The 17,606-nt window shown below is 42.0% G+C and overlaps 1 protein-coding gene across 4 annotated transcripts in view; it reads left to right on the top strand.

Moving 5' to 3' along the window:
* The first annotated feature begins 2,217 nt into the window (after positions 1–2,217).
* The window catches only part of samd4a (sterile alpha motif domain containing 4A), a 33,447-nt gene continuing 18,058 nt past the window's right edge, over positions 2,218–17,606 (top strand). For all 4 annotated transcript variants that reach the window (XM_036541996.1, XM_036541994.1, XM_036541995.1 and 1 more), the window contains exons 1-2: positions 2,218–2,378; positions 3,993–4,595. In XM_036541996.1, coding sequence (XP_036397889.1) covers positions 4,400–4,595 — 196 coding nt within the window. In that variant the 5' untranslated portion in view covers positions 2,218–2,378; positions 3,993–4,399. The remainder of the gene's footprint in view (positions 2,379–3,992; positions 4,596–17,606) is intronic.

The raw sequence follows: 17,606 nt of genomic DNA, 5'->3' as shown, positions 1-17,606 counted from the left end.
CATTCAGACTTTTTGAGTGTGACAAATGGAGAGTATCAAAGTGTTCAAATGAAAGTCTTTTTCTATTAGAAATTTCAGTTTGAACAATTGAGGAAAAGGTCGTGTTGACCTGACAGTTACCCCAAGGAAAGCAAAAGCTGAAAAACTGCTCTCGAAACCGTTAAACTTTATTACCACAAGATGGCCACAAAGGCTCATTTCTCATCTTAGGTAAAGCCACTATGTACTCAAGAAAGTTTATTCATTTTACACTGAGTGAAAGTCCATGTTTAATTAAAGGAAATATATTAACAAAAGATAGAAGCTGATGACATAGATTTTGCATGATTATTTACATATAAGATCACTTAATCAAACTTAAAATATTTGATTATCCAGATTTATTAATTATTTAATTTGACCTGATAAATAATTTCAAATATAAAAGTAATTTAGAACTGTCAAGTGTTTTATTTCAACTCCCTGTGTTTTCAGTCAAAAGCTTCTTGAATCATCATTCCCTATCTTTTAAAAAAGCGATGCAACTGTGCAGAAACTGTTTGTGTATGTTTGGGCATTCAGGAGTTCATTCTCAATCAATGCCTTTTCCTTTTGCAATTTGCATCATAAGTTGATGTAGGCAAAGGTATCACTTGTAATGATCAAGGAACATTATTTGGTTTGCTGTGTCTACAGTTTTGTGGAGGTCTGAGACAGTGGCTGTAAGTCATAGAATCAATGTCTTTCACCATTTCCCAGAAAACAAAGTGAGGTGAGAAAACGGTAGCTACAGAATATCTGGTTAGAATACTTGAGGGACTTGGAGATTCCCTACATATCTGCATTTTGCCTTACACTTCTTGTATACATATAATATTTACGCAAGATGTTAAAGGTGTGTTTCTCAATCAACCCAGAGTTCAAATATTGCATAGTTATATGAAAAATGATGCATGTACTAGCAGTCTTGCTAGAGCAAAAGAGCTGTCCATGTTCAAGGTCTACACAAAGGGCTAGAGAGCAGTAGTAGGTGTGTGGACACTGAGTTTCTGTAGAGTGAGTTTCAGTTCTGTCATAGTAATAGCTGAACCAAAAATGTGACATACCAGAAGACTGAGATACATAACAGTTGGGCAACCATACAAATAAATAAACATCCTTCAGCTTGAAGGCACTTCAAATTAATCTTCAATTCTGAGGCAAATCTTGACCACTGATTAACTTTCAAGCTGTAACTTACAAGCTGTGAATCCCTCAGGCAAGGTGCTCATTGGATAATAGCCAAAGAATTTAATTGTCATATAGCTGTAGCTGTCGTCTATAAGCTTCTTCTATCCTATATCACCCAGTCCACATAGATGGCCCTAAAGGTAATAAGGATTGCCAGGTATGACAACCAGAGTGTGCTGTCAAGCGATGCTCCCAGAATTCATTTCTGATTGCTGATGTCTCTATACCAGTAGCAGCACAAGAAACCCATTTGAGCTCCAGACATGCTTTCCTATTCCTTTGCTGGTCATTCCCTACGGTTGTATTGTTTAATAATGTTTCTCTAGTTTACACTTTTATTATTCTGTGTGGTCATCATGCAGTCATTCCAGTGAATGTTTGTTTGTTTATAGTTGCGCTTATTCCCCAATAAAAGAAACACTTTACGGTAAACGGTAACAATTCTTTATTAGTAGGAGAGTTACCCTGCTATGAATTGACAGAATTCAGTGTCTGCATCATAGGCAGCGAGATTGAGGGAACTGCCCTCTGTTGGGCGGAATGTGTAATTAAAGTGCTAAGTTTACAATAAAGAACTGCAAGAATATTACTTTTCAGAATAGTACTTTTCAGGCTCATTGAAATAGTAGTTTCCATTATAACTTATGAAATAATATACATTAATAGAGTAAAAATGAATGTTTTTCTATCTTAAATAACTTATCCACAAAGTCAAGATTAAAGCATTCGGGTTTATTTGGGGTTTCTATGTGTAGATTCGAATGGTCAAATGTATCGCCCCCTCCCCGCTCTCTCACATTTACACATAGCTTCACTCTTGTTTTGATTTTGTCCAGTTTGCTATGGAAACCTTTTTTTTTTTCAAACTTGCTAATCCCTGTCAGTCGTCTCCGTAGGATAGGCAATGTGATCTGTCCCTAACTCCATTCTCTATTTTTGTGCTTCCCTGTGCTGCCAAGCCCCTGACGTAATGCTTCGTGTTAATTATTAGCATGTGGGAAGCAATGCCGAGACTCTCCTCCGGTTAAACAAGAGTAACAGAAGGGAGGAAAGTTAGTCAAGATGGCAAAACACACAGATCCGGAGTGAAGGGGCACCGCTCCCCACAATTTTGAAATCTGTTGCGCCCCGTTCAGCGATCAGCACCACCGATGAAACTGTGCCTAGAAGTGAGTAACATGTTACGATTTTTTAACATTCATCACGTTGATTCTGTGATATTATGTATAGTTTCTATTGTTTGAACAGTTCGCGCTGCAAGGTACACCTGGTAAAGAGAAAATGGGTAGAGGCTATATTTCTTTGCTCTCTTTTTTGACTTATCAGTGATGAAAACGTAGTTTGTGAATTACAGTTTTACCAGACATCATGATAAAGTTGGTAGATGCACTGATTCGTAGGAATATCCGTGACTGAGCGAAGGGGAAACGGTTAATGCGGTTTGTAGGAGTTCGTGGACCGTGCATAGACCGAGTAGGATATTGTGTAGAATTACAATATAGAATAGCTGTGGAATGCGCACGAACATTAGGAGTATGTTGCAGATGACAAGATTTAGACCTATAAATTAGGGTACTCGGTGACCATACGTGTTCATATTTAGCACGAAGCAGAATTCGTACCTTGCTAGCTATTTCCACATGTATGTGAGTATCCCTCCGTTGCTCTTTGAATATCAGTATCGATAAGGGCAAAACCGAAACAGGCGTACATTCGCGTTTGTGTATTTAGAGGAAATATTGTTTTTAAAGTATGGTAAATGCTATGTGAAACGAGCAATCGAAACTGCGACGTTTTGGACACTTTAGCTAAATAGCCTGACGAAACGGGATAACGTTACTGTGGGGTGGATCCTGGCTAGTGGCTGTAGAGTTCGTTTAGGAAGAGACTTGGCTTTAGCAGAGAGAGGCTACCAATGGGACGGGTTCTCTGGGGAAACATTCCACCTTGAAATAATGCGCCAATTACTCTCAGGAACCGTATTTTTAGGGACGGATGGATATAGTTTATTTTTGTCCATGTGCAGTATGTCACAGGCCCGCATCCATAGGGGTCCAGCTTACGGAAAAGGGGTCACTTTAAATGGTGCTCCACCAGAGGCTCGGTTCCCGCTTGACGGTCGACGTGACTAGCTAGCTAGCTAAGGTTTTTTTTAAACGAAGAATGGTTTCTTTTAATAGCCCAGCCTGCCTCTCCTTCTACGTTAATGAAAGTCGGCGGTGAGTCGTTTTGCTGGCTGGAGTAGCAAGGGCAATGTCGCATTTCCTTTGCAGCGGGGATTCGCAGTTGGGTATGAGTGTCTGGCGTATGAGTCTACAAGCCATCATAGGCGCCGTGTATTTGCGTGCGTGGTTTTATCTTTGTGTGTGTGTGTGTGTGTGTGTGTGTGTGTGTGTGTGTGTGTGTGTGTGAGAGAGAGAGAAAGAGAGAAAGTGTGAGAGAGACATGGAGTCATGAATATTAGAATAATTTGTTTGGTTATTTTTTTGTGAGTAGGCTGTAATACGTTCTTGTCAAGAGTTTGTATTGTTTTAATGGTAATTAGTGTAAGACAGCTATATACATGTAATAAATTATGTTCTATATGTGCATGTATGTGGTATGTTCATCTGTGATTACACAGATGTCCATGTTTTGTCAACCAGCCACTATCAAGCTAAAATGGCTGTTAGCATTTTAAAAAAGGATGTGTTGGATTTAGCTGTAGGGATACTGTTGTGGGGTGTGTGCATATTTGCAAGTGACAAGGGGCCTAGTCATTACTGTTTGTTTTACCATTGCAGATCGAAGGTGTTCCCCGTGGGAAATGACAACAGAAACGTTGGCTTGACACCCTAAGCAAAGAGGAAAGTTGAGGCTCCCTGCACAAAATAAACAGTACCTATAGTGGAAGTACATCAAGGAGAACATTTTGCCACGCTGACTTATTAATCACACAGGAAAAAAAAGACACCACTGAAGAAGAGAAGATGATATGGCACTTCAATATTCTGTAACAACAAAAAAAACTCCCTCATGCAAAAAACATTGCTGGTCCAGCGAGGCATAAGAGAGCAGAAGGACAGAATCAAGCTTGCTTATGGTTTTGAGCGGAGGTCGCACTACAGCATTGAAATATTAATACTTCCCACGCGACACCAGCGTCCACCATCCAAAGGTTTCTAGTCCCGCGGTGCCCATCCTCCAGATCATGATGTTTCGCGACCAGGTGGGAGTCCTGGCCAGCTGGTTCAAGGGGTGGAATGAGTGTGAGCAAACGGTGGCTCTGCTTTCTCTGCTGAAGCGTGTCAGTCGGACCCAGGCCCGCTTCCTGCAGCTCTGTCTGGAGCATTCCCTGGCCGAGTGCACAGAGCTGCATGTGTTGGAAGGGGAGGCCAACAATCCGGGTGAGTGCCATCATCACTCCCTGTGTGCACGTCTCACATGGTGTAATGGGCAGGGGGGGGGTGTCGATGGGGTCGGTCCAATGTCCAGTGCTCCACTGGACGGGTGCTTTTCAGCCCAGGTCATGGAGCAGGAGGTGGTGTAAGTTTCTTTTACAGGTTCTCGAGAGCTGAAAGAAGGTCAATAGTGTCAGAGGAGAGATGTGCAGTAGCAGGATGAAGGTGGAGTGTGGAGGGTGGTGCTGATGACAAATTTAAACCCATCAGTGCCAGGGCATATTTTTTGGAATGGCTCTGTTTGAGAAAGACAGGTGAAAATGAGGTTGTATCTGTCAAGGTCAGGGGAAGGGCCTTTACGTGTTGCTTTATATCATCAATAGGGAGAAGAGTATATGCCAGTCATCAGATGGTCTCATGAAAAAGTAGTCAAGGGTATGGTGGTGGCACGACAAAATAAGATGCTTTCTGATCTGCTCATTTATGAGTGTCTGGTGCAGAAGGCAGATTGTTAGTCATTTCCCAACCAACATGGTTTTACACACACAGCATGGGAATCCCATCAGTGTTCATAGGGAGGGGGCGGCTCCCTCAGTGCCAGTGGCAGTGTGTAGGTGTTACATGTGGGCTTTTAATGCAACAGGTTCACTGTTTTGGTTTAGCCGTAAACACGAAGACATCAAAGCACAGCATTGGAAGTCGGTCACTCCCAAATCTAAGTCTGGTATGTGTCACCAAAGGGTAAAGCCAGTGGAAGAGAGATGTGTTACACATACTCAGAGGGAGAGTGAGGGTATTTCCAAATCAGCAGTGTATAATACGATCTGAATGGAGCCTAAATATTTTTTGCTGAGGTGTCCTCATTTCTTGTGGAAGGAGAATGCCATAAGTGCTTAGTCACAAGTTGTCTTGGGTACACATTCAGGTGTGGGTACATTTAATATCCAGGAAATATGTTGTGTTTTTTTCCATTACATTTGTCCAGCTCATGCTTGATCACACCTGTAGGTCACACCTGTGTCATTCTGCAGTCATACCAGCTTTCATTGAATTACCAGACTGAGTACAGTAATGTATACTGTCACAATGCCCCAGTGAAAAGATAATGTCACTTGTGTTGCCATAACATTGTAGAAAGGTAGTAATGCAGCTGTAGCATTACAGAAATATTCTGAGAACATTGCGTGTTAGCTGAGGCTTTATTCTGCATTTTTTTTATTGGTGGTAGGTGTGTGTGTGCACATCTTTGTGAGTAAGTCGGTATAATGTAACATTTGTGATCAGTTGTGACAAGAGTTTGTTCCTGTAGGAGGTCTGGCTTTTAGTTCAAGTCTGGGGTTTGACACTGATATCATACATCTGAACAAGGTGTTTCTTCCAATTCACAATTAAGTTCTGATGTAGAAATGGATTGCAGTGTGAGTAAGATGTTAAATATAGCCAGGCTGGATGCTGTTGAAGAAGCACATCTGCAAAGCTAAGCGTGCCGAACAGCTTGCAAGAGAGTAGCAGAGACACATACTCGAGGGAAGTGGGAAAAGTGAAAGTTACTGGTTTATATGGGGTTAATTTGCAGCTGGAAGTTGAGTGGAAAGGCGCAACTATTTGGAAAGTACTGTTCTAATGAAAGGAATCCACAATGACCTACTTTTTTCCCTCCATGAAGAAGTAGTCTTGTTCCCTGACCCAAGTGATGCAACTTATTTGCAGCTTGTCACAGCATCAAGTAAACTAAAGCAGCAGTGTAATTTTTGTTGCTCAATGGTATTGTATTTATAAAAACATTTCAGATTTGATGAATAAATTTGCTTCTCTTCATTCTGTATGATTGCTGGTGTGGGCATATTCTGTTCTAGGTTTATGCAGAATTGTTGGAATTATGTACACGTAATTCTTTTTTGAAGATTAAAGTTCTCATTTTTACAGGCCATTAATATGTTTGTTTCTTGTACTGAAATTCAAGCAGCTTCACGCTTCAACAGGGAAGTTGAGATATTTTGCAGAGTAAAACCTAAAAACCTCATTCTTATTCAAACAAATTTTGAATGCTATAATGTTTTGGGGAACCGTTTTGTGCTATGTACCATGCTGTGGAAGTGTCATTCCGACGCATATCTTCGCTGCGAACCTCTTGGCACAAAAACAAGCAACAGTCAAATCAATTCCAGTTTGTGATGATTGTTTGTCAGCATTGTTCCTTTTTAAGGGGCGTTTTTCTCCCCCCCCCTGTCCCAGACGCAGTGTGCGGAGGGTGGAGCTGAGCCATTACAGGGGGGCTCTGTTGTTATGAATGACTGACTTCATTCGGCAGTTTTGTGTGCGGTGATTTAGTCAGCTCACGTAGAGGCCGCTGTACTCTTCTGCTCTCACTTGTTTTTCTGGCAACGTGGCTTTTCAAACCCTCTATGGCACTTCATGAAAAATACCCACATCTTCCATATCCCTCTGTGGGTAACTGCAGTACACTCCTACGTTGCATGAAGGCAGCTGTGTTATTGCTGATGTCGGCCACAAAAAAATGGTGTTTTTACTTTGAAGTAGAGCAGACCTGGGCTCACATTCAATAAAAATTCTTAGCACTGAAGGCGAGACAATTCTATGAATAAAGGGTGGTTTCTCTTAAGTAGTCTGCCTACAACTGATTAATAAAATGCCTTTTAGAACCTAATTGTACTCTTAAAGCAGCAAGACTTGTCATCATTGCTAGTAAGAGTGGATAAAGTAATTACTCTCAAGCTTTCATGGCCCTGCATTGTTCAGCTATGGGAAGGATGCAAAAGTGCTGATGACTTGGCTCTTTGTACATATTAGGATTAAGCTTAGTGGTATTGTACTATAAATAGAAACGGTAACTCACTAATAATTAGGTAGAACCAATTGTTCCTATTACAACATTCATTCAGTAGGTGATGAATGAAACCTACATTGGTTCTGATCTTAGGGCAGAATAAATCACAGATTTATAAATATCACAGATCCCACTACATTTGTCTGGCAAAGATTGCAGTGTAAATGTGTTTTATATCCATTGAACATTCTAGTTGAGTGCATTTGTTTTTTTCAGTTCACATCAATGTCCCTAACTAGTGGATAGTTATTAAATGTGCTGCTGATGAAGGACTTAAAAGTGCATTCACGGTATTTTGCATTCCTGTCAAAAGACAGGACTTCATGGGTACCCTACACCTGTGGAGTAAACAATGGCTTTGCTATGTAACATGTAGAGGACATTCAGTCTCAAGATTAAAAGTACTGTACTTACAACTGTTGAGTTTCCCTTAGTGTAGTTATAAGTACATTCCTAACTGCCACATTTATTAACACTACAACATTTAACACAGTAATTAATTCTGTAACTCAAGTCTTTTCTCAAGAAAACTCTGAAAATCTTTATGAAAACTGTTACAGTATAAATGAAGTATGCTTCAGTATTAATGGACGCTTAATCAGTATTAATTGTATGCATGAAGGAAATATTTAAATATAAATTAAATATTTATGTATTTTTGAATTTCATATAAGAAATATAAATGAAATAACTGTTTGACATGCCACCTCTGTTTGGCTGAGCAGAGCAGAGGTTGGGCCAGCAATTCCAAGCATTGCAGTTGTGTGGAAAAATATGAGCAATTCTTTGTTGTGTACAGACACAGTGGTGTTTGTGACCTAGGGCGCTGTCAGCCAACATTATGAGAAATGAAGCTCTGTGAAGGACACATTGTCTCTGACGCTTAGCGGGCCGGATAAAGGTGACACTTAAACATGTTGATGTTGATGGTATGTTAATGGGAGGAAGGCCTTACGTATGTGTGCGGTACTTACTTTGAACATTGAACATTGCTGACAATGCCATGACAATACTGCTGACTCCTCCATGGAGGGTCACCCAGTATGAGCTACCGTTACTGGCTACCTCTGCAGCTTTTTATTTCCTCTGTGGAAGGCACTGGCCACTCAGGAAGGCCCATAGGCTGTTGCACACCACAGGGGTGGCGGTGTAGCATAGTGGTAAGGCTTGTAACCAAAAGGTTGCTGGTTCAGTTCCCCGCCGAGACACTGCTTCTGTACCCTTGGGCAAGGTTCTTAACCCAGAACTGCCTCAGTAAATATCCAGCTGTATAAATGGATAACATGTAGAAAACTGTAAGCAATGTAAATTGCTCTGGTTAAGTGTATCTGCTAAATGACAGTAAGGTAATATAAATGATGCAGAAACTGATCTAACAACATGCAGTATAACACACTTAGCTGTGTAAATACAAGCGGCACGATACATCTTATTATTATCTTATCTTATCTTTACACTAGATTGTAGCCAGTTTATACAGTAATGTTTTTGGGCTCCCTGTTTTTCTTTAACCGTTGTCTTTTAACAGGGTGTAGCCATGGATATTGGATCCCCCAATCCACCGCCTCCCCCTAACATCCACCATTCGCTTACAGACACGCCCTCTTCAATGACCAACACCCCAGGCCTACACTGTCCTGGCCATCTGTCTCCTCTCAGCTGTTTTCAAGAAATATCGCTTGCCTGTTTAGAAAGAAAGAGGACTTGTCTCTCATTTGGGTGTCGGACTATTTCACTGCACCCACGCATGAGCAAACAGTTTATTTCTGGCCCTTGACTTTGCTGCGTGAACTCATAAGGAACCTCAGGAATGGGGCCGAAGAAGCTGCCAAAAAGTCCTCCTTTCGTTCCATTCAGATAGCAATTTTCTAACTGAATCCTGCTCTTGTTCGCCCAATGGCCTTCAATAAATGCACTAATACAGAAGTTTTGCCATTGACAAGTTGTAGGAAATCTTTCATTAGAGTTTCTCAGCTTGATCTCTAGTAGCTGACCTGGAAATAATTGCTCTTACACAAACAAGTGCAGTGTAAGAGCTTTTTACACTGAATGGCTTTTTACACTGAATGGATTTCTGATTGAAAATTGAGTTTTTTCTTGGTTTATTTACTTGTCATCTTTCATTTTACTGAAATCATAAACATACAGATTTTATAGCGATGAAGCACGTATCCATCACAGTGTAGGCATTCATTTTGTATTCTTGCTCTGTCCTGATCTTACTCGCTATCTGAAACATCTTAGAATCCAGCAGTGCTGTTTCCTTATCTACTCTTCATAATCCAGTTCCGCTGGCATCTTAAATTGCAAAGGCGATAATAATGTGGGGTTTTGGGATTCAATATCAATGTTCAATATCAGTACAGCATCAGAGTGTTGTGACAGACTGTGGACAATGTAGCATGTAGTATGTAGTATGACTCGTGTAAGATATTCATTTCGTGAGTTTGAGGTGTTGTTATTTTAGCTTTAGGTTTCAGGGATAAGGACATTGTAGAGTTAAGGAGTTGACACAGCATGAGGCCCCCCCTGTATAGCCGTTCTTTCTCCAAGGCAGCTGGGCATTCTCAGTGTTGTACAGTATGGTTCATTGTATATGGAAGCTTGCTAAGCTGGGCGGAATCCTGGTCCAAATTTGAAGGGGCCACAGACCGTCTAGGGTGTACATCACAGGGTTGGTCGGGGACATACGGCAGAGGCAGGTCTGGGGCCTCCTCAGTAACCAGCCCAGTGTTTATTGTAAGCAGGACGCAAAAGATCACCCCACACACACCCACCCATGCCCACACATACGTGCACGTGTGCCAGACCAGGGGTGGCCTGCGACGCTAAGCACTCGCAGGTGATTAGTTGTTGCGATCTCATCGCGGCGCTGAACCCTGGTGATGTCACTGGATGAATCAATGCTCATGGCAACCGCCACGGATGAGGTCATTACAAGAAAAATATGTTCATGAATCCAGGAGCTCAACAGAAAATAATTCCAATAGTGACTTTAGAAGGAAGCACATTCGCTGTCCAAAGGATGATGTTTCTGTTTCCGAAAATTACAGTACATGTTTGGATAATACACTGAGGTTGAGATTGGGCTAAAATATGGTTAATCTGTGTATATAAATTTTTATAGCGTGATGTTATTTTCAAGAAAATTCCACTGAACTTAGAACATAGTGGAAACTCAAGAAGACCAGGTCTGGCTGTGTTGATTTTGTACTGTTTAATTATCTCGAGTGTTTGTGTCAGGCTTGTGTCTTAACCTTGCTGCTGTCCTGGGTTGGTATGCCTGTTTTATGAATGAAATGCTCAGCTCTGTCAGAAACCTTGAAGCACATTGTTTCCTATGCTGTCATGTCTGAGAGTGTGGGATATTGGGAAGATGTTCTGGGAAAAAATCTCTTCCTCCAACATTTCTGCTGTGAGTCTTTCTCCATCTCCCGCGGCAACTCTCCAGGTATTGGCCTAGGAATTCCGTTGTGGTCAAGAATTCAATCACCTACACCACACTTTTGAGCAGACAGTGTAAATAATCAATATAATCTACTCTGCTTTCTCTGTGTATTTTCTTGTGGTGAAGCTGATTAAACAAAAAGGTGAAAGCCCTAGTTAGAAAAGTAGTCTCCCTCACAGAGCCTGACCATACAGGATTAACTGTTTAAACCCTCATATTTCTGTGGCACAGTTTTGCTTGATGCCTCCGTGAGGAACGGTTTTATTCAGGATCATGGCAGTGGTTAGCTGCAGGGACTCCACGCATTCTCAGTGCACTGAGTAATCCCCTCCACAGACGCAGTCAGACCGGTTCAGCGTCCCAGCTGAGCTGTCTCTGCATGTACGGCCTCACTCGAGATGCTTGGATCCTGTCCTCCTTATGAAAATGCCTGTGTAAAAAAAGACCTTGGTTTCATCTGTCTCTCTTTTTCTGTCTCCCTCTCTTTCCTTCTTTCTCTCTGGCTGTACCTCTCAGTAGCCTGTAAATTTTTTAACAGTAAATTTTCATTCATTTCATAAATTCTTATTTCTGAGGAATTCTTACATATATATGAACCTCTCCTCTCTGCCTTTTCATGGTCCTTTTCTAACCTGCTGTGCGGAAGACATTTTTGTATCCTAGCAGGTACAGAAATAAAGTATTATTCCAGAAAGGAAAATGATTATCATTTTTCAGCAAATGAGGAAGGGGGCGAGCAATACCGGCCCAGCCATTTCCTTACATAGAGGTCTGGGGCTCTGGAATCTTCAGTCTTGAGGCTTGCATTCCGTGCATAGTTCCGACTGCGACATTCTGAGCCCGGCGAAAACGTAACCCCTGGAGCTTCCACAGGTAGACTTAAATTGCTATTCCACAGCATTCCGATTTATTTTATGGTCCTCGTCCTTGTTAGATTACAAGTCTGCTTTCTGCCACAGGTTGCTGTTTTATGACAGGACAGTAGGAATCTATGTGTGGAGCTTTGGTGTGGATTGTGAGTTGTAAAAATTACTCCCTACTAAAGCTGAAATCAGGAAGCAATACCATGTCAACAACATGTATTCTGTTAAAAGATGCTTTTTTAAAAAAAGTCTTGTAAATGATACGATGAATAAATACTTGTAGACACCACAAAATAAACCTCATATATTCTTCTTTAAAGATTCAGTCTTCATGTTTATGTCCAACAGGCAAAAATGTAGAGTGACTAACTAACTCCTAACACCAAGCTCATCAGTTAGAGTAACGAAAACATGAGTGAACACTTTTATTACGGTGTGATGCACTTCCTGTGTTCCAGAAAGTTGTATGAGAGGAGTCCGCCATCCCTGCTGAATAATATAAACACACGGATGACTAGGTGCCGGCCTGACTACATTCGCTACTGACAGAAGCAGGTGTTTCCCAGTTTGTTATCTGTCCAGCTGAGCTCAATAGATAGTTAACCCGTGCTACTATTTCCAACTCTGTGTAGGATTAGAGGTCATAAATATAAATGGAACTTCAAGAAAGAGAACAGACACACACACACACACACACACACACACGCACACACACACACACTGGCTGCCTCAAAGGTGGAGTGAGGAACCACTGTTGTGTGTTCATTTTTTTTTTTTTAAGTATCCTGTTTGTGTTTCTGGTGATCCTTTACACTTTAACATTTCAGGGACACTGAAAGGTGTTTATCCTTTCCTGTCAATTAATGTGGGAATCCAGGTCATGGTGTAATTGTTTTTTGGCTGGTGTTTCTGAACGCTGGCGGAAGAGATGTGTACCCTGGCCGTTGATGCCAGGCCTTTATTCCATGTTCATCCTGGTGATGTACACCGTTAGAAAACAGAGGTCACTGCTACGCATCAGTCAGATTACATGTAGAGCCTGGGCTGTATCTTTTCGGCTTGTTGGTGTTAACTGGTCAGAAGCCTAGGGCTGCGAAAAGGGAATTAAACCTTGCTCCGATCTGAGGCTTGTAGGGATTTAGGTCAGTGGGATGACGGGCTGGAAAGATTCAGTTCCCTTACCTTTCACCTCGTTGCTTAGCGCTGCAGCGGAGACTCGTCTCGTCCGGGCCTGCGTTGGCCTGTTGAGCTGGCTAACGCCATCGGTGGGTGGGGCGGCCGGGGGAGGGGGGCGGGGTTGTGTGATCTGCATCCTTTGTGTAGGATCCTGGGATACTTGAGTATGATTTCATCTTAATCTCTTTTTTTTTTCTTTTCAACCTTTTTTCTGTTGGGCCAGTTTCAGCATTGTGTGTATCTCCAGAGCTCTCTTCGTGATCATCTCATGTTACTCATTGGGCATTAGGGAGACTTTACTCCAAGTGTATGAAGCTCTGAGGTTCCTAGCAGAGTCCTGCTTTCTCTGTGCTATTCCTAAGCTTGGGATCATTAGCTGAAATGGTATACCTTTAACCATACTTTTGTAACACTGCTCCTCACCCCAGCACCCCACTCCCCTTTTTTCTGTTCTGTGGAAGGCATTAGAAGTGGGGAGGCCGTTTAAGGAAGTGTTTGTTATGGTAGGGGTAGGGTGATCTCAAAGAGAAAGTATGTGTCTAACCAGCAGCGTTTCGGATGCAGCGCAGTAAGTCGGAAACTGTGCATTCTTCAGCAGGACTTGTGGTATGCCAGCACATTCCACACTGCTGAGCTGGAGCGAGGGATGGGTGGGGGAACGCTCTCTTTCCCTCTCTCTCACTGGCCTGCCTTTTCCAAATGGGCCATTTTCCTCTCCCACTTTCCCTCCTGGAAAATCCTGTCACTGCTCATACTCTCTGTGTGTGTCTGCAGACTGGCTCAGTTTTTTCCAAGGAAAAAGCCCAGGCCCGGCCTCATTGGACGCGTATGGGGTGTCGTTTTTGTAGTGATTTCAGGGAACTGATGTGATTTTCGATGTTCTCTTTAACTGAATGGTTACTGCACCGGTCTACTCAGTCAGGGGTTGATATCAAAGGAGAGCAGACTTTGCATTGTAAATGATGCAATGCTCACACACTCTTTTGGGTGGGACACACTGTATTGGAGTTATGTTTATTTGACAACAAGAAACAAGGATCCTTGAATGATGAGGTTGGCCTCGATTTGACTGTATTGCTTACACAAGAATCATTTTACATGATGCTCCCATTGAAAAGAAAAGGTTACAGGGTGTCTTGAAACAGTCTCACATTTTGTAACTTGTAAAAGGACTAAGAATATACAGGTCTGAAACCATGACGGTAGCTACTGAAGGAACTGAGAAATAAATCAGATTTCCCCCGCTTTATGCCCTCGTCCCAGGGAGCTATGTGTTTGCCGTCTGTTTTTAGTTGATGTGCTCTCTGATAGTCCCGTATAAATAGGGTGTTATCTCCCGCCCTGTCTTATTGGGACTGTGTGATGTGGACAGCCTATATTTAGACTGGGAATCATGTATCTGCTAAACAGATAGTCTCTCCCATGCAGACATGCCTATGTGAGTATGTGTGGTTCTCCACTGGTACAAATAAATGGGCTTATTAACCTGGTTATTTTCAAGGATGATTTCACAGATGTTCTAGATCCTGGTTTATTGACCACTATTGTTCTCATTGTGAAGTCAGAATAGGACTGTTCGGAACAGTCATTGCGTACAGTGGAAGAGCTTGTATGCCATGTGTCATCAGTGCTGCTTTTTGTTAAATACAATCTTTAATTTGACACATCTGAAAGTTACTTAATTTAAAGGAGAAAATCTCTCTGTAAACAGCTCTTTGGATAAGCTATAATCCCTCTGTGTGGACACACCCAGTGACCATTATATCTCTTACATGGGAGTAAACACTCTAGTGTATACCAGAGGTCGGCAGTCATGTGGAGCTCCAGCTGCCGTGTCTTTGAATCAACAGTAATTGTGTGAAGTGTGTCCTTTTTTTGCAGCCAGTGATGCTGAGAAAAGCTGCGCACACCAACCCAAACCAAATCAAGCCAGGAAGGAGCGCTGTAAATGCCCTGAGATTTCTGGCCCTTAAGGCAGTTTTACCTGCTTTAAGGTAACCAAAGTCCTTGTCAATCAGCTTGTAACCCCTCAGGGTAGAACCACTGAAGACAGGGGACATGGGGACCCTTGTACAGGGTAGATTTAGGTTATCAGAAGCTGTTTCAGTGGAGTACACACTAGCAGTAAGCAGAGAAGTGGGCGGGGCTTTGTTTTTGTGCTAGGAAAAGCCCAGCTTTGTAAAGGGCACAGATGTGTAAGGACAAGCACTGGATATGGAAAATGTGGTCAGTAAAATGACTGAGGTTGTGTAAAGGCTCGAGGAGATTGTCAGATTTTCTCTGTCCTCATCAGGGGGGCTGGTGGTACGTGCTGAGACATTGTACTCTTGAAGAAATGCTATTTTTAGTGAATAAAAGGTGGTAGTGGTGGCGGGGGGGGAGTACGAATTACGGCAGAATGCAGGAATCTTTGAAAGCTACACCCTCATCTTGTGGTTGTTTGCTGGGACTGGGTGCCACGTAGAGTTCACCACCACGCATTGTTTAGGTTTGGAAAAAAAAAGTGACTGAAGTAGGGTTTTCCTCCTCTGGCCTGCTGTGATTCACGAATTCCGGGCAGTGACCTCGCTCCTCAGCAGTTAGCGCTGCGCTCTCTCTCAGACGGAGTTTAAATATGGAAAAAAGAGCAGCTTTGTGTGCTGTGCGGTGAGAGTAATGAGTCACTGCAGCAGTGGCTGGAAGTATTGCACTGTCTGATGTAGGGGGGTGGGGATAGGAGAGGGAGAGAGAGAGGGAGAGAGAGGGAGAGAGGGAGAATGGTGAGGGGAGACAACGGGAGTCTGCTCATTGTTTCCATTCCCCTCCTTAGCCCCACCAGTGTGTCCGTTTCTTTTTTTTTTTTTTTTCCTTTGAGCAGGATGAGGTTAGCACTTTGCACAGAGGGGTTAGAGGGGGAGAGAGAGAAATGACACAAACTTCAGAACTCTCCCTGCTACATTCCGGTGAGCTCACGAGCAGCACGTTTTACAAGCGGCAGAACTTTGAACCTTTGTTCCTGTGAACTGACTTCTCACTGACAAATCTCATTCATCTGTTGTAAAAGGGAAAAAAAACTGTCATCACAGACACGGAGACATGCGTGACATACAAGGCAGAATTGTTTATTCTTTAGTTATTGTTCTCTTTCCTCAAATGACCTGAGGACTCTATGTGTGTGGCCCACTCAAGAGCTTTACATTGGTTCACAGTCTCGCATTGTAGGGTTTTTCAGGCTGTTTCCTGTATAGCAACATAACTACAAAATAACAAGCTTGGTAATACTAATAGTAATAAGCAGTTTTGAAGGTGTTGACACATACTGGGATGAAGGATGTGCATTTCAAGCATGTGTAGTACTTTATGGTAAACAATTTTAAGCACTCAAATTGACACAAAAATCTAGTATTATTTTCTTCATGTTACATTATTTTTGCTCTAGCACATAGGTATATATGGCTATGAGTTCTGATATTGCTGAATTACCTTTAATTTGGTGAGATAACCGGTTTGATTAGATGTTAGAAGAATCATTGCATTTAATGTGTGTGACAATTCATAGCTTCTTTGCTGTCTAAGCTTAGAAAAATAAATTGGTCAATTGATCAATTAGTCTGTCAATGTGTAGTTTTTTATATGGAATTTTTACAAAGAATTGGACAAAATATCTTTTCCAAAGGGAATTGGAAAACTAGAAAACCCAAAGAGTCCAGGCCAGTTGGGTTACAACCAGAATTTCACCCCCTTCCCTGAAGAAAGGTTGGATTAGTTTGGGGTTGACCTAAAAGGGCATTTAGTAAGTTGACGCTGCTGATTTTTCATCTGTGTGATTTGATTGCATGTGGTGGTGCATTTAGCTGGTGTTTTGTGATTTGCCAGCTTTGCATTGCAAATCCTGAATTATTCTACCATTATTCTACCATTTTGTTTTGTACGCTTACCTCACTTGTAAGTTGCTTTGGATGAAAGTGTCCACCAAATGAATAAATGTAAATATTTCTGGCATTTTCAGTGATGTATCTTCTGCCATGCTCAGGCTGTTAAGTCAGTGAATGTATTTCTGATATCAGGCTCTGGACCAAAACCATCAAACCTGCCCTCTTTGGATCACTGTAAATAGCTGACATGTAAAGTGTAAGAGTTTCAAGGGTGCTCCCTCTTAATAAATGGTCTTATTGTCTACCCTTGTGATGGGACCTTTTAAGTGTGAACGTTTTTTAGATGGATATTTCAAACAAAGTCATTTGACCTGTTTAGTCATGTTTCAAGCAACAAGTAGTGTTTTTATCCTCTTACATTCTGAGAGATCAAGCATGTGAGTACTCCTGCCCAGCCCTAACTATGACTTGTTGATCTCCACACTCATGTAATGTCAGCCCCGATGCCAGTGATTCCACAGAGAGACGTCTGTTCCTTGTGACAGGTAGGCAGCACTCACTTGGCACTCACTCACTGTGTGCCTCAGGCTTAATTGCAGCTCATACGTCATTGCAGAGGCAATTGTTGCTCATAAGCACCTGCTAGGCTACAAAATTCACATCATTAAGCCAAAGGACAATTTCACAAGTGTGGAGTTACAAAAAAACATACTGTCTGTTCAAGGTTTATGTTTACACTCACACTGCTTGCTATTTCCAATCACTGTCTTAAATTAGCAACAGTTACTTCATGTTCCTGCAGCATTAATTGTATGAATGCGGTTTGAC

Source organism: Megalops cyprinoides, chromosome 12 (assembly GCF_013368585.1).
Source record: "Megalops cyprinoides isolate fMegCyp1 chromosome 12, fMegCyp1.pri, whole genome shotgun sequence".
Classification (NCBI taxonomy): domain Eukaryota; kingdom Metazoa; phylum Chordata; class Actinopteri; order Elopiformes; family Megalopidae; genus Megalops; species Megalops cyprinoides.
This window is presented reverse-complemented; position numbering and strand designations above follow the sequence as displayed.